General features: G+C 38.5%; 2 protein-coding genes across 4 annotated transcripts in view; one reads left to right on the top strand and one right to left on the bottom strand.

Moving 5' to 3' along the window:
* Positions 1-5,904, bottom strand: part of Invs (inversin) — a 104,140-nt gene extending 98,236 nt beyond the window's left edge. For 2 of the 3 annotated variants that reach the window (XM_042695286.1, XM_042695289.1), the window contains exons 1-3: positions 5,703-5,904; positions 3,943-4,118; positions 2,744-2,873 (exon numbers count right to left, since the gene is read on the bottom strand). In XM_042695286.1, coding sequence (XP_042551220.1) covers positions 2,744-2,849 — 106 coding nt within the window. In that variant the 5' untranslated portion in view covers positions 2,850-2,873; positions 3,943-4,118; positions 5,703-5,904. The remainder of the gene's footprint in view (positions 1-2,743; positions 2,874-3,942; positions 4,119-5,702) is intronic. The other variant, XM_042695287.1, reaches the window with a different exon arrangement.
* A 181-nt stretch (positions 5,905-6,085) lies between these two features.
* The window catches only part of Erp44 (endoplasmic reticulum protein 44), a 68,935-nt gene continuing 57,222 nt past the window's right edge, over positions 6,086-17,798 (top strand). The window contains exon 1 of the mRNA XM_042695276.1: positions 6,086-6,306. Within this exon, the coding sequence (XP_042551210.1) occupies positions 6,250-6,306 (57 nt within the window). The 5' untranslated portion in view covers positions 6,086-6,249. The remainder of the gene's footprint in view (positions 6,307-17,798) is intronic.

The raw sequence follows: 17,798 nt of genomic DNA, 5'->3' as shown, positions 1-17,798 counted from the left end.
GTTGTCTATCCATCTTGGACTTCCGATATATCTTTGTTCTAATGAAAATTAAATATACTGTACTTATATCTTCTTTAAATTGCAGTTGGGGCAGTTCAGCTGTATACCAACATAGTTGTAAGATATGGCTTTACATTCAGGGGATGAAGGAACAGGGAAGGGATTTTAGAAACAGTGGAGACAACAGAGAATGTCAAATGTTAATAGAATTTAGAAGAATGAGATAAAAGGTTGAAGATGCAGTGGTCAGAAATTTAAAAATATAGCAAATTTCAACTCAGCGCTGGTGGTTCACACCTGTAATCCTAGCTACTCAGGAGGCTGAGATCTGAGTTCAATGCCAGCCAGCGCAAGAAAGTCCATGAGACTCCTATCTCCAATTAACCACCAGAAAACCAGAAGTGGCACTGTGGCTCAAAGTGGTAGCACACTAGCCTTGATTGAAAAAAGCTCAGAGACAGTGCATAGGTCCTGAGTTCAAGCCCCATGACTGACAAAAAAATAAATAAATAAAAAATTAAAAAAAATATATAGTAGATTTCTTGAAAAATTCTGAGAGGATAGAATACAGAATTTGTATGGAAGAATGGGCTTTGGTAGGAGGAGGAATAATTTCAGTATTCATCAGGGGGAATTATGGCTGTATTCAGCAGGAAAAAAGAAAGGGAGATTTGTACGTTATGCTGAAAGATGAGAAGTTCCGACATAAAGTTTTCATTTTCTCTAGGGAACTAAAAATATATGAAAAAAAATGGAGGGAGAGAGAATTGGCAGGTGGAGGGGCAATTGGCTAGCAGAAGGAAAGGGTACAAAACATCCATTATGATGAAATGTCTTGTGAAGAGTTGTAAATGTTGAGTCTGCATGTTAAGAATTTTTTTCAAGCCAAGTTCAGCTGCTTTGAAGTTGCCAGAAGTAGACAGGTCAGGTCCATCCAGAGTTTGGATTGCAACTACATGATAAGGAGGTAAGGAAAAAGAGAAATTTTCCAAGAGAAGAGTTTTCATAATAGACCTTGGAAGTAAGGTTGTATAGAGAAGAAAGTTAAACACAGAAAGAAACTGATGCTCAAAACTGGAGAAGAGAATGGAAGTTTCAGTGAAGACGAGGAATTATTGCTTCTCCTTAGTGAGTGAGCTGGAAGTGAAAGCCTTTTAACTCAGGGATGGAATGGATGTTCACACGACTTCTGTGGAGCCTCTGAGAAATGTCAGTTCCAGGGAGGAATTGTGAATGTAGCAGCTGAGGTGAAATAAAGACTGTCTCTGGGGCTGGGAAGGTGGCTCAGTGGTAGAGCGCTTGCCTTGCATGCCTGAGGCCCTGGGTTCCATTCCTCAGCACCACATAAGCAAAAAGAAAAAAGCCGGAAGTGGCGCTTGGCTCAAGTGGTAGAGCGTTAGCCTTGAGCTGAAGAGCTGAGGGACAGCGCCCAGGCCCAGAGTTCAGGCCCCACGACCGGACCAAAAAAAAAAAAAAAGACTTTGTCTCTGGAAATGAAGAGAAATCTTCAGAGTATATGGCACATAGTTTTGAATCTAAGGATGAGAAGAGGTTTCGTAGTTTGTTTAGTAGAAAAGGTAAAGTAGAAGCAGAAGAAAAAGATGTAGAGAAAAGTACTGAGAAACAGAACTGCCTCTTGCCTCATTAGAGTTAGGGTACATAGACAGAAGCTCCGGGTGAAACTAGAAAAGTAAGTGAAAACAAATGCTAACAAGTGTGAAAGTTAAGTAGGTTGGACTTCATTTTGCAGCCCAACTTGTCAGTCATGATGTCACCAGACACTGGCATACATGAAGACTATAGATAATATATATTTTTATTTTATTTATTCTTGTTAGGGCTTGTGAATGTTAGAATTATATTTTTTAGAACTCGGAAAAATTCTTAGCCATCTTATCCTTTTGTTTTTGTGCAAGTACTAGGACTTGAACTCAGGGAACTGTGCATATGCTTTTTTTGTTTGTTTTTTTGGTGGGGACTGGCTCTGGGCCTTGGGTACCTTCCCAGCCCCATACCTGGCTTTTTACACTCAAGGCTGTCACTCAATTATTTGAGCCACACCTCTACTTATGGCTTTTTGCCCATTAATTGGAGGTAAGGGTTTTGGATTTGTCTGCATTGGTTGATTTTAATCCTCAGATCTCAGACCCTTCAGTAGCTAGGATTCTAGGCATGAGCTAGGGACACCTGGCAACCACTCTACTATTAAATTTTACCTTCCCCCTATTTTATTCTCTCCTTCAGGACCCTCTACATTGGACTTTTGGATATCATATATACATATAAATGACAGTGAGAACACTGAAACAATTTTAAATCATGAATTTATGTATAAGTAGTAGCACCTTGAGTGTACTCTATCTTAAATACTAAATCATTATCAGCTATCTTCAATCTAGATCCCTGGTACTATAAGATGACTTAACACTCTCTTCTTAGGTGACATTAACCATACAACCTGTGGCACTACTTAATGCTAGGCAAGTAATTTGAGTCACACACCTAGACCAAATGAGTTCCCTATCTAGAGTCAGTGCCAAATACATAGAAATTTTGTAAGTACTTTCCACTCAATCTTAATGCATATTTTTAAGTCAGTACTTAAATTTCTTTCTTGTTCAAGTCCTAGAATACTAATATATTTCCATTAAAATAGTACATTGCAAATCTAAACTAATATGAAACAACTTCCTTAGGACAAAGAGTTGCATTCATGGTTTCTAAATCTAAGGGGACAGCTTACCTATTATGAGCCTTTGAAGAGCACCTTTATCTCCATTAACTGCAGCGGCATGAACTTGCGATGTTAATGAGGAACCAGTAGAGAGCAGATTCTCTGGTCTGCTCATAGTCTGCTCAACAACTGGATCAACCTGAAATAATGATTCAGACAAAAAGATTATGGAGGAAACACTTATGATATCTTCTCATTAGTTCCAAATAGGTATGTATAAACATTATTTACTAGAAATATTGGATTAGGATTAAGGAAAATCTACATCCATAGTCCTTGAATTTCCATAATGTGGGAAATTAGATGACCTTTGTAAATTTAACATTAGGCACAGGGTTCAAAAGTCACAGTGACTTCTAAGTTAATACTGGTAGGATAGCCGGGTGCCAGTGGCTCATGCCTGTAACCCTAGCTCAGATCTCAGGAGGCTGAGATCTGAGGATCATGGTTCAAAGCCAGCCTGGGCAGGAAAAGTCCGTGAGACTCTTATCTCCAATAAACCACTCAGAAAACCGGAAGTGGTGCTGTGGCTCAAGTGGTAGAGCGCTAGCCTTGAGCTGAAGAGCTCAGGGACAGCACCCAGGCCCAGAGTTTAAGCCCCACGACTGACCCCCCACCCAAAAAAAAAAGGTAGGATACCATGGACTACTAGATATTAAAATTGATGCCTGGAATCAACTTATTGATCAACCCAGAAAAAGGTTTGATGTAAACTTAATTATCAAGTCAGTTAATTAGATTTAAACACTAAATTAAAAGGTACCTAGTTCTTCTTCTCATGCCTTTGTGTAAAGGCAATATTTTTATTTGTTATCTTCTTGGCCATTCTCAGGAATTAATATGACTAGTTTGAGATATTACTTGGAACACTTTTTCTTTAGGATTAACCATATGACATTAAGAAAAAGTTTTTTTTTTTCTGATGGTCTGTGTGTGTGTATGTTTTAAACTTCTAGAAATGGATTGGGTACATAGAAAAATAGTGAATTACCTATCAATAAAAGTGTTTAAGCAGAGGTTGGTCTATGTCATCAATCAAGTATTCAAGCATCTGATGAGAAAAAGGGAAGGAGGTGTACTATTTATTAAAAATTCTTCCTCATTATGTCAAAAAATGAACTTTACAACTTTGGTGAGGTGTAGGGGTGGGTGGGGAGGGGGGAAAGGGACGGAGATGTAGGGAACATAGCAAACTAGAATGTACATACTTATATGACAGGAGCAGTTTTTAATACATTCCAGTTGATTGTTGCCATGAAGGTGGACAAATTCTCCTCTGATTTCATAGAAAAGCATGGTCATTCCAATCTCTTTGTTTTCTGGGGACCTGAGCATTTTTCTCCATAAACTCTGGGCCTACTGGCCTGAAATATTGATTCAAATTCTGTCAGAGAGAGAAAATATTTTGTAGAATTATGGTACAAGGTTAGCTCTTCATGTCTTTATTTTGCTGACAATTTGTGTGAACATGTTGCCAGAGGATGTAATGAGACATGTAATGAGACATGTCTCAGCATGTCTGTCCTGTCAGAGGAATCACTGTCATATTCTGGACTACATTTAAATCCCGTAGGAGAAGCTACAAACAGGATGAGGTAGAAACATAGTAGAATAATAATTATACTTGAGTTCTTGGCCTGGTGTGTTAATAAGCTGCAGTGTATTCTTCTCAAGACTTTCTCAGCTTCCTTGACTCTATAAAATGGAAAGGATGCCCTGTGTTCATTCATTTAACAAGTTGTGCCAAGTATGTCTTAGGCATTGTTCTGAAGACCTGACATTTTAGATTCTGAGCTTTAGGTGCATCAGAACCATACTGAAATACTTTGAGAAAACATTAAAATTGGATTTTACTATGTATATTTTATATTTCACCTCATAAATTTTAGCATATAAACAGGTATATCGTTGGTGCTCAATAAATGTTCGTTGAGTGAAAGGTCATAGGCTGAGCCCTAAGTGCAAAGGATAAGCAGGATCAAAGTTTAACTTCTTAGAATAATGAGTTCATGCTCATGAGTCTGTTCTTTCTTAATTTCCTATTTTAACTTGGGCTCTGTCAGAAGGGTTGATGAGATGAATTGTATAGAGATAAGAACACTGTAGTAGGAATTTGATCTAAGTGAGAGTCTGCCACAAATTTTGTCACGCTGGGAAAATTATTCCTCGAGGATTCTTTATAGTACAAGTCATATTTTAGCAGTGATTTTTTTCCCCCACTAAATCATTTTTAATAGATGACAATCTAAATTACTCTGTTAAAGAGCTATAAAATGTAAAGGTATCATCATGATTAAATAATTATAACACAGGCCAATGTAATAAATGTTCTAATAATCATAACTAGGTAAAGCTAGTGGTGCTGTAGTCACACACAAAGGAAATATAATTCCATCTACAACGAAAGTTTGGTAGGTTGTGACATGTCAGAGATAACGACATTTGAGATGGCATTCCACAAAGAGAAGGGAGTAAAGTCACCTCAAGAAGCTGGAAAGCTGAAGCAAAGGAAGAGAGTTGTTAAGGCCACAAAAGCAGAATGCTTAGGAATGATTACTTGGCTAACTTGTCCCACACGTGGGCCTAGCTGGGTGTTTACAGAAAATGCTGGAGGGTTACCCAGGCCAGGTTAAATCCTTGACTGCTTGGCCAAGGAATTCCTCAATTAACTTGTAGGAGTAATCCATGACTTAAAAACAATCGCTCTGGCATTGAACTTTCCAATTTCGAACGTGTCTTCCCATCCTTTATCATATCTACTCTTCACAGGGAAGAGCCACTGGTCACTGAAGTCCCCAGTGGTGGCTCCCATTTTATAACGGAGGCTTTAGCACAGAAAGAAGAGGCAGCAGGCAAGGAGGCCGGCGATGGAGGCTCAGGCCAGGAGGGCCCAGGGTGGGCAGCAGCGGCCAGGACGGTGCCCACCGATCGTTCCGAGCCTCCCCAGCCAAGGCCCATTCCTACTCACCCTCGCCTCCTCCAGGACAGAGGTCCCGGGGGCGGCTTCAGGAGGCACGACCCCCCACTCCGAGGGGGACCGCCCCTCCTGCCAGGTTCCCCAACAGGGTCGGACTTCGGGGCGCTGAAGTTAGCGAACCCTCAGAAGGCCACCCTGAGCATTCGGCCGCAACGCTACCTGGGAACTGTAGTTCGCATCTTGGGAAGCTCAGAAGTACGCGGCCCTCTGCCCTTTCAATCCCACAGGTCCCCGCGCGAAGAAGGCTCGGCGGGCCTGGGCCTATGGCCTACTGGGAAAGCGAGTTCTCATTGCCGAATGATTTGCTTGACGAGGGGCGTTTAGAACTACATTTCCCGTCGTGCTCTGAGGTGGGCAGGACCCGGAAGTGAGGGCGTGCGAGGCCTCTCTGGAAGTTGTCCCGGGTGTTCGCCGCTGGAGCGCCGGGTCGAGAGGACGAGGTGCAGCCGCGGGCTCCCGGAGCCCAGCCCTTTTCTAGCCTAGCCTGGCCCGTTCCCCGCCGCCGACTCCTGTCCCCGCCAAGAACCCCAGCGTTACCATGAATCCTGCAGTCTCCCTCTCCTTACCCGACCTCAGATGCTCCCTGCTGCTCCTGGTGAGTGAGTGAGGAATGACAGACCCTCGGACGGACTCACTGACCGCCCCCCGCCCTGGCCGGGAGCGGGGATGGCGCTGCCCGGGCTTCCCTACGTTCTCCTGCGGGGGCTAGGGGCGTGCCCTTCCCCCGCTGCCTTCACTTTTGCCATCTTGTCTTCTGCCTTCTTGGGCCCGGGGTCCTGGAGGCCCGAGAAACCTCGGTCGGGGGTTGAGACCCGAGAACCAGCCCTGGGGAAGAAGGGACTGGAGGGAGGGTCACGGAGAGGGATCTGTCTTTTACCCCCGCTCGCCCAGGACCCGGGATGTTCGCGCCTTGCCAGGGCGTGTAGCCTGAATTCGCGAGAACTGAGGAGAGACCGGGGCTGTCCTCCCACCCTCTGGGTGTGGGAAGGGCGTGAAGCGACAGGTGCTGGGGTCCTGTGAAGCTCACTCCAGGAGCCCGAAACGGTGCCCGGCCTTGGCGGAGCCCTCTGTTGTGGCCTCTTACGATTGGTTGGATACCCGGAACTAGACACTGCTTTTGGTCTCTAATGGGAGGAATAAGGGTTTGGAAAGACAAGAGGGTGTGATTATCTGAAATGCTCAATTCAAGTCCTGTTCCAGAGCTTGTTAACCATAGCTCCCCACTGAAGCATATTTCTTCATCATTGCTCTTAAGAATGGCCAGCTCTTTTGCAGACATAGACACTTACTACTTCTTAACCTGGTCCCCGTCATTCCATCTTAGATAAGAATCTTTCCTCAGCTTCTCTCCCCGCCCCCCAAGAACATTTTGAGTGTGCAATCAAAGTGACCCACGCTTCAGGTTGAATTGAGACAAAATGAAGACCTAATTCCATATGGCATAATGATGTGTGTTCAGTTGGGCTGTTACTATAAAACAATATTTGAAAATGCTCTAATTTTTTAAAAAGGCTTTAACTAGAAAGCCAAATTTAAGATGAACAATGAGTAAAAACAACTTTCTTTACGGTTTAAGAACCAAAATGAATAAGTCATAGGAACCTAGCTGATTACAAGCACAACTGGGACTAGAAACAGGTTTCTTGACTGGCAATGCATTTCCCACCACATCATATTTAATGTTTTTGAAATCTTTCTTCGTAGTTTGCAAGCCATATTTAAAAACTACAAACAACATTTGACCATTTTCAGAAAAAACACTATTGAAAATACAAATGAAAACCAGGCTCCCGATGTCTGTAATCCTAGCTATACAGAAGGCTGAGGTGTGAGGATTATGGTTCAAAGCAAGGAAAGTTCATGAGACTATTATTCCAATGAAACACACACAAAAAAAAGTCAAAATTCTTTTGAAAACTAAAATTTGTATATAAACATTATAATAGGTGATCGAGTGCCATACTGGCATTTCTTATATGTATACAACAATAATTTTTGTATAAAGGTAAATACTCTATACTTTATACTGCACTTTGTGTTTTTTCTTTTTGTAATTTCATTATATACTGTGATTTTCTTTTTCTTCTAGAATTGTCAGAATACTATTGTTACAGAATCACTCACCTTAAGAACACTAGCTAGGAAGTGGCGCTGTAGCTCAAGTGGTAGAGCGCTCACCTTGAGCTGAAGAGCTGAGGGACAGCACCCAGGCCCAGAGTTCAAGCCCCACGACCGACAAAAAAAAAAAAAAAAGAACACTAGCTACTAATTTTTTCCTTATTCATAAATGACTTGAATTTAAAATGGTCTGCTAGAATTTATTTTTAAATTGTTGAAAAGTATGAAGGGTAAAAAAATCTTAAGATACTAGAGTTGAGTAGAAGAATTACATTGGATACTTTCCTCAAACTGTATTCTTTGATTGTATAACTAAGAAGGAAGAATCTGTTTTGAAATAGCATGCTTTTTCTAGAAGCCTGTAGTATATATAAAGGAAGCATTTTTTTTTAGATTTAGCCAAAACCAAGTTAAAAAAATATTTGTGCATTTATCTTTCTAGCAAACCCAGAGAACTAGAAAACTACAAGATGTTAAAGAATACTTGTAAAGATTAATGAGCTGTAAAATAAAGCAGAAAGGATTTATTAAACCAGAACTGCAAGTCAAACTAGGTTGAATTTGAACACAATGTTAACTTAGTTCAAATGATCTTATACTTAGCAAATATTTATAAAACTCTGGTCTAATCACTTACCTGACTGATAGTCTAGTTCTGATAGAACCTTCCTACTCAGTATCCCACCTATTTTAGGAATGTATCTCTGTTTTCCCCAGTGTACTCTTATTTTGTTTTATTTTCAATTTTTAAATGGTTATTATAAAGGTGATGTACAGAGGGGTTACATAAATCAGATAAAGATATTTTCTTTTCTTTTTCTTTTTTTTTTTTTTTTTTGTTGGTCTTGAACTCTGGGCCTGGGCACTATCCCTGAGTTCTTCATCTCAAGGTTAGCGCTCTATCACTTGAGCCACAGCACCACTTTGGTTTTCTGGTGGTTAACTGGAGGTAAGAGTCTCAAGGACTTCACTGCCAGGGCTGGCTTTGAACCGAGATCCTCAGATCTCAGCCTCATGAGTAGCTACATTATAGGCGTGAGCCACCGGGGACCTGCTGGCAGAGATATTATTTTTGGATCATGTCATCCCTTCCTTCACTCTCTTCCCCAGTGTACTCTTACCCTACCTCTCCAGTTTGCCCTCAGGCTTCAAGTTTATGCTTTCCACTTAATAGAAAACCCGCTTTCCAACTTAGCTCAAGTCATCATTTTTCCCTTAAATGGCCTGCTCTAAACAGCTCTGTATTCTTTTGCTACAAGTCATTTTCTTCAGGTGCTCTGTACCTCAGCCTTTAAAAACTAGACCTACTCGTTTTATGACTTTCATAAAGCTGAAACATAGGCAAGGAGGATATAGGCAGTCTTTTTTTTTTTTTTTTTTGTCGTGGGCCTGAGTGCTGTGCCTCAGCTCTTCAGCTCAGGCTAGCGCTCTTACCACTTGAGCCATAGCATCACTTCCAGCTTTTTCTGCTTATGTGGTGCTGAGGAATTGAACCCAGGGCCTCATGCATGCAAGGCAATCACTCTACCACTGAGCCACCTTCCCAGCCCCTATAGGCAGTCTTTCAATCACAAAAATATTTTAAAACAGGAGCATACCTATAAAGCTTTTCTGGATGGGTAAACTCTGTGATATTTTCTCTCTGAGCATATATATATATATATATATATATATATATATATATATATACATATACATATATATAAAACATGTAATATTAATTGGTCCCTTTCTCCTTATCTTTGTATCTGAAATAGATTTATTCAGGATTGAAAATAATTATTTTCTGCTTAACTATTTCTTACTATTTTTCTTTGGATATTGGCTGTGTACAGGAGTTTTGAAAAGTGAGGTAAGAGGAATAGGCTAAATTGGAATGAAGTTATCACATGTTTTCTAAGTAACTTCTTCAGTGATTCAGAGGGTTTTTTTTCCCTCTCCTTCCATTCCATTCGCTTCATTGAAGATGTAGTCTTATTATCTTGTGGTAATTATGCTTAGAGATCATAAGTTTATAGCTCTAATCCCCTGTGCCTTGAACAGTTAAGATTTTTGCGGTTGTTGCTTTTGGTTTGTTCCATATGTATAGGGAGCCAGGAAAAGTTTGCTTGTACTTTTTAGGAAGCTAAATTAGAGAGCTAAGTTAACATCTCTTTGTAAGTATCTTAAATATAAGTTCAGTAGAATTCAGAGATGTCAGTTTTAACCATTAATGTCCATAATAAAAACAGCTTCCAATCTTCAAAAGTATTTTTGAAAGCATATAATTTGATGCATAAGTAGGTGACTTGTTGAACATTTTTTATATAACTTGCCCCATATCTGTGGCTTAAAATCATTAGGTACAGTTTTAATAAAATAACATGCAAGGATATACTCAGGAGTGCAACTTGAATGCCATGGATTCAATCCCCCAGTTCTGAAAATGAATGAATGAGTAAATAAATATATATTAGAGAAAGGTCCCAGTCCTACCCCAGATCAGTTTTGTCTGTGAAATGCAGGCATTTCTTTAAATCCCCCCCCCCCTCCGTGCCCGAATATCCTAATCACATCTAGAAAAGTTAATCAAATGTATAGTGATTGTTGAGATTTTCCTGATTTTTTTTTTTTTTTGGACAGGGACTCTGATACATTACAGCTGGTTCTGGTTCATGTTCTCTCTCCTTTCTCTTCTCCTTCCACCTCTCTCTCTCCCCCTCCCCTCTCCTCCTCTCCCTCTCTCTGCCTCTCCCCCTCCTCTCCCTCTCCCCTTCCCCTCTCTCCCTCTCCTACTCTCCCCTCCCCTCCCTCTCTCTCTCCCTCCCTCCCTCTCCCTCTTTCCCTCTCTCCCTCTCTTACTTTTTTTCCCCTCCCTCTTTCTCCCCCCTTACTCTTTTATCCTCTCCCTCTCCCTCTCCCCCCCCCCCCTTGCTGGGCATTGAATGCAGGGCCTCCTGAATGCCAAGCTTACCCTACAACTTTTTATAATCTACCAGTTTTATAAGCGACCAGTTTTTATCATCTATAGGTTTCCATCTCCTCTTTTTTTCCTCTTGTAATTTCTTTAGGAAATGTTCCTATAGAAGTTTCCCATGATATGATGTTACGTTTCTGTGTTCTTTTTTTTTGGTCTGTCTTGGGGCTTGAACTCAGGGCCTGGGTACTGTCCCTGAGCTCTTGCTCAAAACTAGCGTTCCACTTTGATCCACAGCTCTGCTTCTGGTTTTCTGGTGGTTAATTGGAGATAACAGTTTCGTGAACTTTCCTGCTGGCTTTGAACCATGATCCTCAGAGCTCAGCCTTTTAAGTAGCTAGAATAAGCTGTGAGCCACCAGCCCCAGGCAGTTTCTGTGTTCTTTATGTTCATTATAAATTTGTAATCCAGTTTGTATGGTTTTTAGCCAGTAGCTTAATAAGCTTTGATAGATTCTTTTGTTTATTTATGTTTTTTAAGTTTGTCTTTATTTTATAATCATGGAAATTTTACTGCCATCAAAGTCAAGTATATAAAGCAAACTCTAATGGGATAATTCTGATCTATTTGGCACTTTTCTTTATCTCTCTACTAATAAAACACTTTGAATTTTCATGACCCTTTTTAAACTTTGAATGTATGCAGGTTGTTTATATATATTTGTTTTTTTCCTTTCCTTTGAGTAAAATGTAGATATTATTCACATTTTTTAACTTAAAATTTTATCTAGAGGTGGGGATAGAGACATTCCATATCTTTAAAAAACAGCTTATGCTCCATTGTATAGATATGCCAGCGCACTGTTTCCATTCTTTTGCTGTTACAAATAGTTCTTCAAATAGGCTTATGCATATGTAGTTTTGATAGTGTACTTTGAGATAGATTCCTGTAAATGAAGTTAGCAGGGCAAAAGTTAAATGCACAGTGTATATTATGAAATTAATCTATACAAGGGTTGCCATTTTGTGGTCTTGCTAACAATGTAACAGTTTTCCTATAGTCATAGGAATTTGTGAGGTTAAAGTATTTGTTACTTGGAAGTGGTACTGTGGCTCAAGTGGTAGAGCGCTAGCCTTGAGCTAAAGAGCCTAGGAACAGCGCCCAGGCCCAGAGTTCAAACCCCATGACCGACAAAAAAAAAAAAAAACAACAAAAAACAAAGTATTTGTTACTGTGAAGTAGGAGAAATGAGAAGTAGTATCTCTGTGTTTTAATTTGCTTCTTTTTAATTTGCTTTTTTAAAGGTTAGTGGTATCTTTTTAAGTGAAATGTCTTCAATTTTATATGGTGCACATACAGAAACACACAAGGGAGATAGAGTATACACAGATACTATGACACTATGATTTCAAAATAGCTTTCTAGTAACTCAACCCTTAGATACTCTGTTTAAGTTCATATTTCCAGGTTTTTAGAGTTAAAATATGTGTAAAAGCCAGGTGTCAGTGACTCATGCCTGTAATCCTAACTATTCAGGAGGCTGAGATCTAAGGATTGCTATTAGGGAGTGGAGGGAGTCCCTGAGACAGACTCATCTCCAGTTAATCACTGAAAAGCTAGAAGTGGTGGAGCTGTGGCTTAAAGTGGTAGAGTACTAGATGAGCAAAAAAGCACAGGGACAGCACCCAGGCCCCAGGACCGGCAAAGATGTAGTTAGATAGATAATGTTCACTGCCAATCTCCACATATATTTTCAGGATACTTCTTGAATTATATATCTTGGGATGTGTGGTATATCTTTTTTTTTTTTTCCAGTCCTGGGGCTTGAACTCAGGGCCTGGGCACTGTTCCTGAGCTTCTTTTGCTCAAGCGCTTTGTGACTTAAGCCACAGGACCACTTCTGGCTTTTTCTGTTTATGTGGTACTGAGGAATGGAACTCAGGGTTTCATGCATGCTAGGCAAGCACTTTACCACTAAGCTTCATTCCCAACCCAGTATAACTTTTATTTAGGATTTCTGATACATGAAACCAAATTGCCCTGCTGAAAAATTTCCTAATGTTTATTCCTACCAACAGCATGAATATGCTTACTGCCTCATTCTATGATTGACAGCAGATATTTAAGAGTCTGTGCAAATTTAGTAGATCAAAATACCTGATTTTCTTATAACCAAAGTTGAATATCTTTTCCTAACTATTGAACATGTGTATTTCTGTTGTATTTAACTTGGATTACTTACCCTCTTTTCAAAATCTTGGTTACTTTTACATCATTCAGTAATTCAGAATAAATGTACTTAAAAGATGTAACGAACAATGCAAAATATCAATCTACTGTTTGTTCAGGAGGTAGCACTGTTCAAAGGATAGATGTCAGGGTAGCTAAGTCCAAAGTCTTCCTTTTGCTTAACACTATATTGTATAACTTGTCTAACTAAAATTTTAGTTTCTAGGGTAAACACATATGGATTTGATGATTCAGTAATTCTTTGTATATCTATCTTACTTTGAAAAAGGTATTCTTATTATAGACAGTATCTGGTTTGATACTTCCTTTAAAAAATGTAACTTTAAAAAACATTGTATGAGGATGCTATTTACTGTTTTTCATGTAAGTTGTATGTGTGTGTGTTTGAGTAGATGTTTAATAGTGTTTTTGTTTTTGTCTTTGTGTGTGTGTGTGTGTGTGTGTGTGTGTGTGTATCTGTTGGTTTTAAATAATGTAAGGTTGATTTGGTCAGTCCTGGTGTAGAGAGATAGACCATTTGTTCATGGAAATAATAGAAAAGATACAAAGATACTGAATGCATGTTTATACTTGTCCCCTTACCACTTGGTAGTGATTCTTAGCTTGACTAGTTACCCCAGAAAGTTAGTTAAACTTCCTGATCTTCCAATTTCTTACTTACCAGGTAGACATAAAGACCACTCCTGCAAATTTCTATCTGGAGAACAAGTGAGACTTTATGAAAGCATCTATGGTGCATGGTTAGGAAACTTTTCTGGTTTCTGCCATAAAGTAGGTGCTTGGATCATGTTGCTGGGATGAATGTAGCAGCAAATGAATGAATGAAGCAGCAAATGAATGAGTGAATGATTAAATATGTTTTATTTTTATTCATTCATTTATTTATTTTACTTTCAAGTACTCTATACAGTTGTGTTAAAATTGTATGCACTGAGGTAGTGAGTTCACATGACTGGCTTCTCAAGCCTGGCCTTCTGTTCCCAGTCATGCTAACAAAAGCTGCTTCAAATGGGATGTTAAGTGAATAAATTATCTAGCTTCCTCCATTTTATAAATAATTCATATTGAACTTAAAATTCATTGTATAATTATAAAAATAGTTTTTTTTTGTTTGGTTTGCCAGTCCTGGGGCTTGAACTCGGGGCCTGGGCATTGTCTCTGCACGTCTTTTGCTCAAGGCTAGCACTCTACTACTTGAACCACAGCACCACTTGCAGCTTTTACTTTTTATGTGGTACTGAGGAATCGAACTCTGGGCTTCATTCATGCTAGGCAAGCATTCTACCACTAAGCCACATTCCCAGCCTGGTAGTTGGGTTTTGTTGGGGAATTCAGAGACCTGGGTTTTTGAACCCTGTTCAATTAATTTGAACAAATTGCTTATTTGGGTCTTAATTGACTTAACAAATATTTTTATTTTTACCATATGCCAGACATTACAAAGATCTGAATTTCTAGTTTATCAAATAGGGAATAACTTGAGCTTTAGAGTTGCTTTGATTATGTAAATAGATAACACTGACTTGAAGAGATATGTATGTTTGAAAAGTTATTACACTTTTTTTTTTTTTTTTTTTTTTGTCGGTCGTGGGGCTTGAACTCTGGGCCTGGGCATTGTCCCTCAGCTCTTCAGCTCAAGGCGAGCGCTCTACCACTTGAGCTACAGCGCCACTTCTAAAAGTTATTACACTTTTTTTTTTTTTTTTGGTCGTGTATGTTTGAAAAGTATAAATTTAAGTTACTGTTGTTGCAACATTTTGTGCATGCATGCTTCAAATACATGTATGTAACTTGGATTTTTTTTTTCTCCCCAGAAGGTTAGGTATGTGATATACATCTGTTTCAGAGGAGTTGAAATTATTTGGGACTCTGAAGTTCTAGGATAGCTGATAATACTAGAAGGTAGAGTTACTTTGAAACTGGAAGACCTGCTTAATTTCTGGCCTCACTCTTTTTAGCTTATGATATTTGGCAATTTTCCTTTTCTTTTTTGAGCCTTGATTTTTATAACAAAATTGGGGATAATTATTTTACAAAACCACACTGTAGGATTCAGATATACTGTATATAAAATGCATTCTACTTGGCATAGAAGAAATACTTGTTTTGAAAGGTCATAGGTAGAGAAGGGAAGCTTGTCAAACAAATGTAGTAATTGTGAAATGGAGAAAGTACCTTGGAGGAGACTAGTGCTTATGTTGATCATCCTTCAGGATTATATGGTCTTTCAACCTTCTGGAATAATTAAATGGATGAGGTTCTTATTTTAAAGTTCTGATTCTAAATAGTACTGGTTTCTTAAAGTGGTTATCAACTTGTCTCTTTCCCCTGACGACTTAATGAAAGAGACTTACCAAAATAGTGAAAAATGTAATTATGATTGATAGGAATGAAAGTCTAACATGATAGTTTTTAATACAAAAGCAAATAAATTCCTGTAAGTAGTATAAATGTAGGTGGGGAAATAAGCTTAATGTTTTCCTGTTTTGAACAGTATCATTTAGCCTCACATAGAAAAACATCATTTATATTACTTCAAACATTCAAAATCATTCAGCAAATATATTTATTGTACTTGACTAGGTGTATGGGAAATGATGATGAGTCTTTAGAAATACATAATCTTTCTTTATTTGAATTTAGTTAAGAGATTGTTACTACAGGCTTGGCCATTGAAAAGATAAAAAACCCACCTTCTATTTGTGTAAATATGGATGATTTTCAAATTGCTGATTTACAATCTTGTTTTCTCCTCTAAATTTAATGTACGTACACTATAGTTACCCCTTCAGTATGCATCTAGGAGCGTCTAAAGTTATTTACACAGAGCTTATATAATTTTTAATTACTTTTTTAGTAAGTTTTTTTAAAGCTAATTTTATAGATTTGATGAAAACCAGGATAATACTGATTAAGAGATAAGTATGTTTGAAAAGTATAAATTTAAGTTTATGTTAGTTTAAGACATTTGTACATGCTTGGAATATATGTTTGTAATGGCCTATAATTACATGTCTGTAATCCCACCAGTAGGAGACTGAGGTAGGAGTATCTTTTTTTTTTTACTGACAACTATTAAAGAATATTTTTCTTTGTGTTATGGTTCAGAAATTGTCCTTGGTAATGCTTTTGTGTGTATAAGTTAGAAATGACATGTCACATAAGAGATGGCTAATTTCAACTGTTGACTGGTAGAGCTTCTACTTTTGTTTGTTTTTTCTGTGAAAACTTATAAGTTTGTGAATTGAAAATTTGCAGAGGATTCATTGTCTGCTTGACTGGAGGCTATCAAACATGTTTTGCCTTTTTTCCTTTTAACTGTGACTCAAAGTTGCAGTGGCTTTCTAATTGAAAATGGGTAGATCCTTTGGTAAGTCCTCCACTCATTACCTGTATAGCATTTTATAGTATCATCAAGCCCATTCCTTTTGATACGCCATTCTCTGTGGTGGTTTGTTTTGGAGATTTCCCCTCATACATATAGAATGTTCTTGTTCTTTTATAATTGTCTAGTCACATACATCTCATAATGTGCGCATTTCAGTTAATACACATTTAAGTTGTTTCTAATTATTGGCAGTAACATTAAATACCCACATACATGCTTTTTTTCTGTTGTTGGTATTTTCTTTCTTCACATGTTTCTAGGAGCTTTGAAGGGTATTGACAAAAAAGCAAAGAGCACTTCAGAAAGTTAAGGGAACAATTTACAGTGGTAGTGTAACATTTGTTAGCATCTGTAAATGAAGCAACCTACAGCAACATTTATAAAGCAGAAATTATGGGAGATAAAGTACCAAGAACAATGAGTATGTAATATATTGTCATTTGCTTTTCTTATTTTAGCGACAGATTCAAGTAAAACTAATATGTATGATCTAAACAACCTTTATTAATGTATTAGATCTGAAATAATGATCTCAGTATATACTGGATAGGCATTTGACAAAGTTCAACAACATCCTTGACAGAATAAAACATCTGCCTCAGCTAAAATGCCATAGTCATGTTTATTAGAGGAAACTCTAGAAGCCTTCTTACTAAATTTAGCCAAGGAAATTAGCACTATTAGCTCAAATTGCCTTGATGATTAAACAATATATTTCTAACTGGGCCAATGTTTATTCTTCTTTCTTTATCGCTTATGGCAGCTAAGAAAATAGGGACAAAAGTGAGGAAGGGAGATAGATTCCTAAATTCCAATTTCCTGATTTGTTTTTGGCAAAGCTGCTTAGAAAGTAAAATTACTAGATGGTGGTGATGGAGATCATGAGTTAATGACCTATCTTGGAGAGCTTTGAGATTGTCGTTAGGGGGATTTATACAAAATTAGTCAAAGGCAAATCTGTTTTATAATGCTTATGTAAATAGTATGTAGCATGTGGAACAGCATGGGAGAATTCTTTTTTTTTTTTTTTGTGGTATACTGTTTTTCAAATTCAGGGTCTAGTGCTTGCCAGGCATGTGCTCTCTACCACCACTTGAGCTTCTTGATCTCCAGGTCCCCTCTTCTTCTTCTTCTTTTTTTTTTTTTTTTGCTTTTAGTTAACTTTTCGGATAGTTTGCCTCAGACTGAGATCCTCCTACCTACAACTCCTGTGTAGCTGGGATGACAGGTGTATACCATTATACCCAGCTTGGTTTGTTGAGGTGGGGGAGGAGTCTCTTTATTCTCTTTTCAGATTGTCCTAAAACTACGATCCTTCCAGTCTCCTCCTATCAAGCAGCTGGGATTACCGGTGTGCACCGACATGTCTAATTCATTAAAGATTCTTCTAATTATGATAAATACTACCTCCCAATAATGCCACAGGTGGTGACTC

The sequence above is a fragment of the Dipodomys spectabilis genome, unplaced genomic scaffold (genome assembly GCF_019054845.1).
Source record: "Dipodomys spectabilis isolate Male_0828 unplaced genomic scaffold, ASM1905484v1 ptg000006l, whole genome shotgun sequence".
NCBI classification, from domain to species: domain Eukaryota; kingdom Metazoa; phylum Chordata; class Mammalia; order Rodentia; family Heteromyidae; genus Dipodomys; species Dipodomys spectabilis.
Note: the sequence above shows the minus strand (reverse complement) of the source record. Positions and strands in the feature narration are given on the sequence as shown.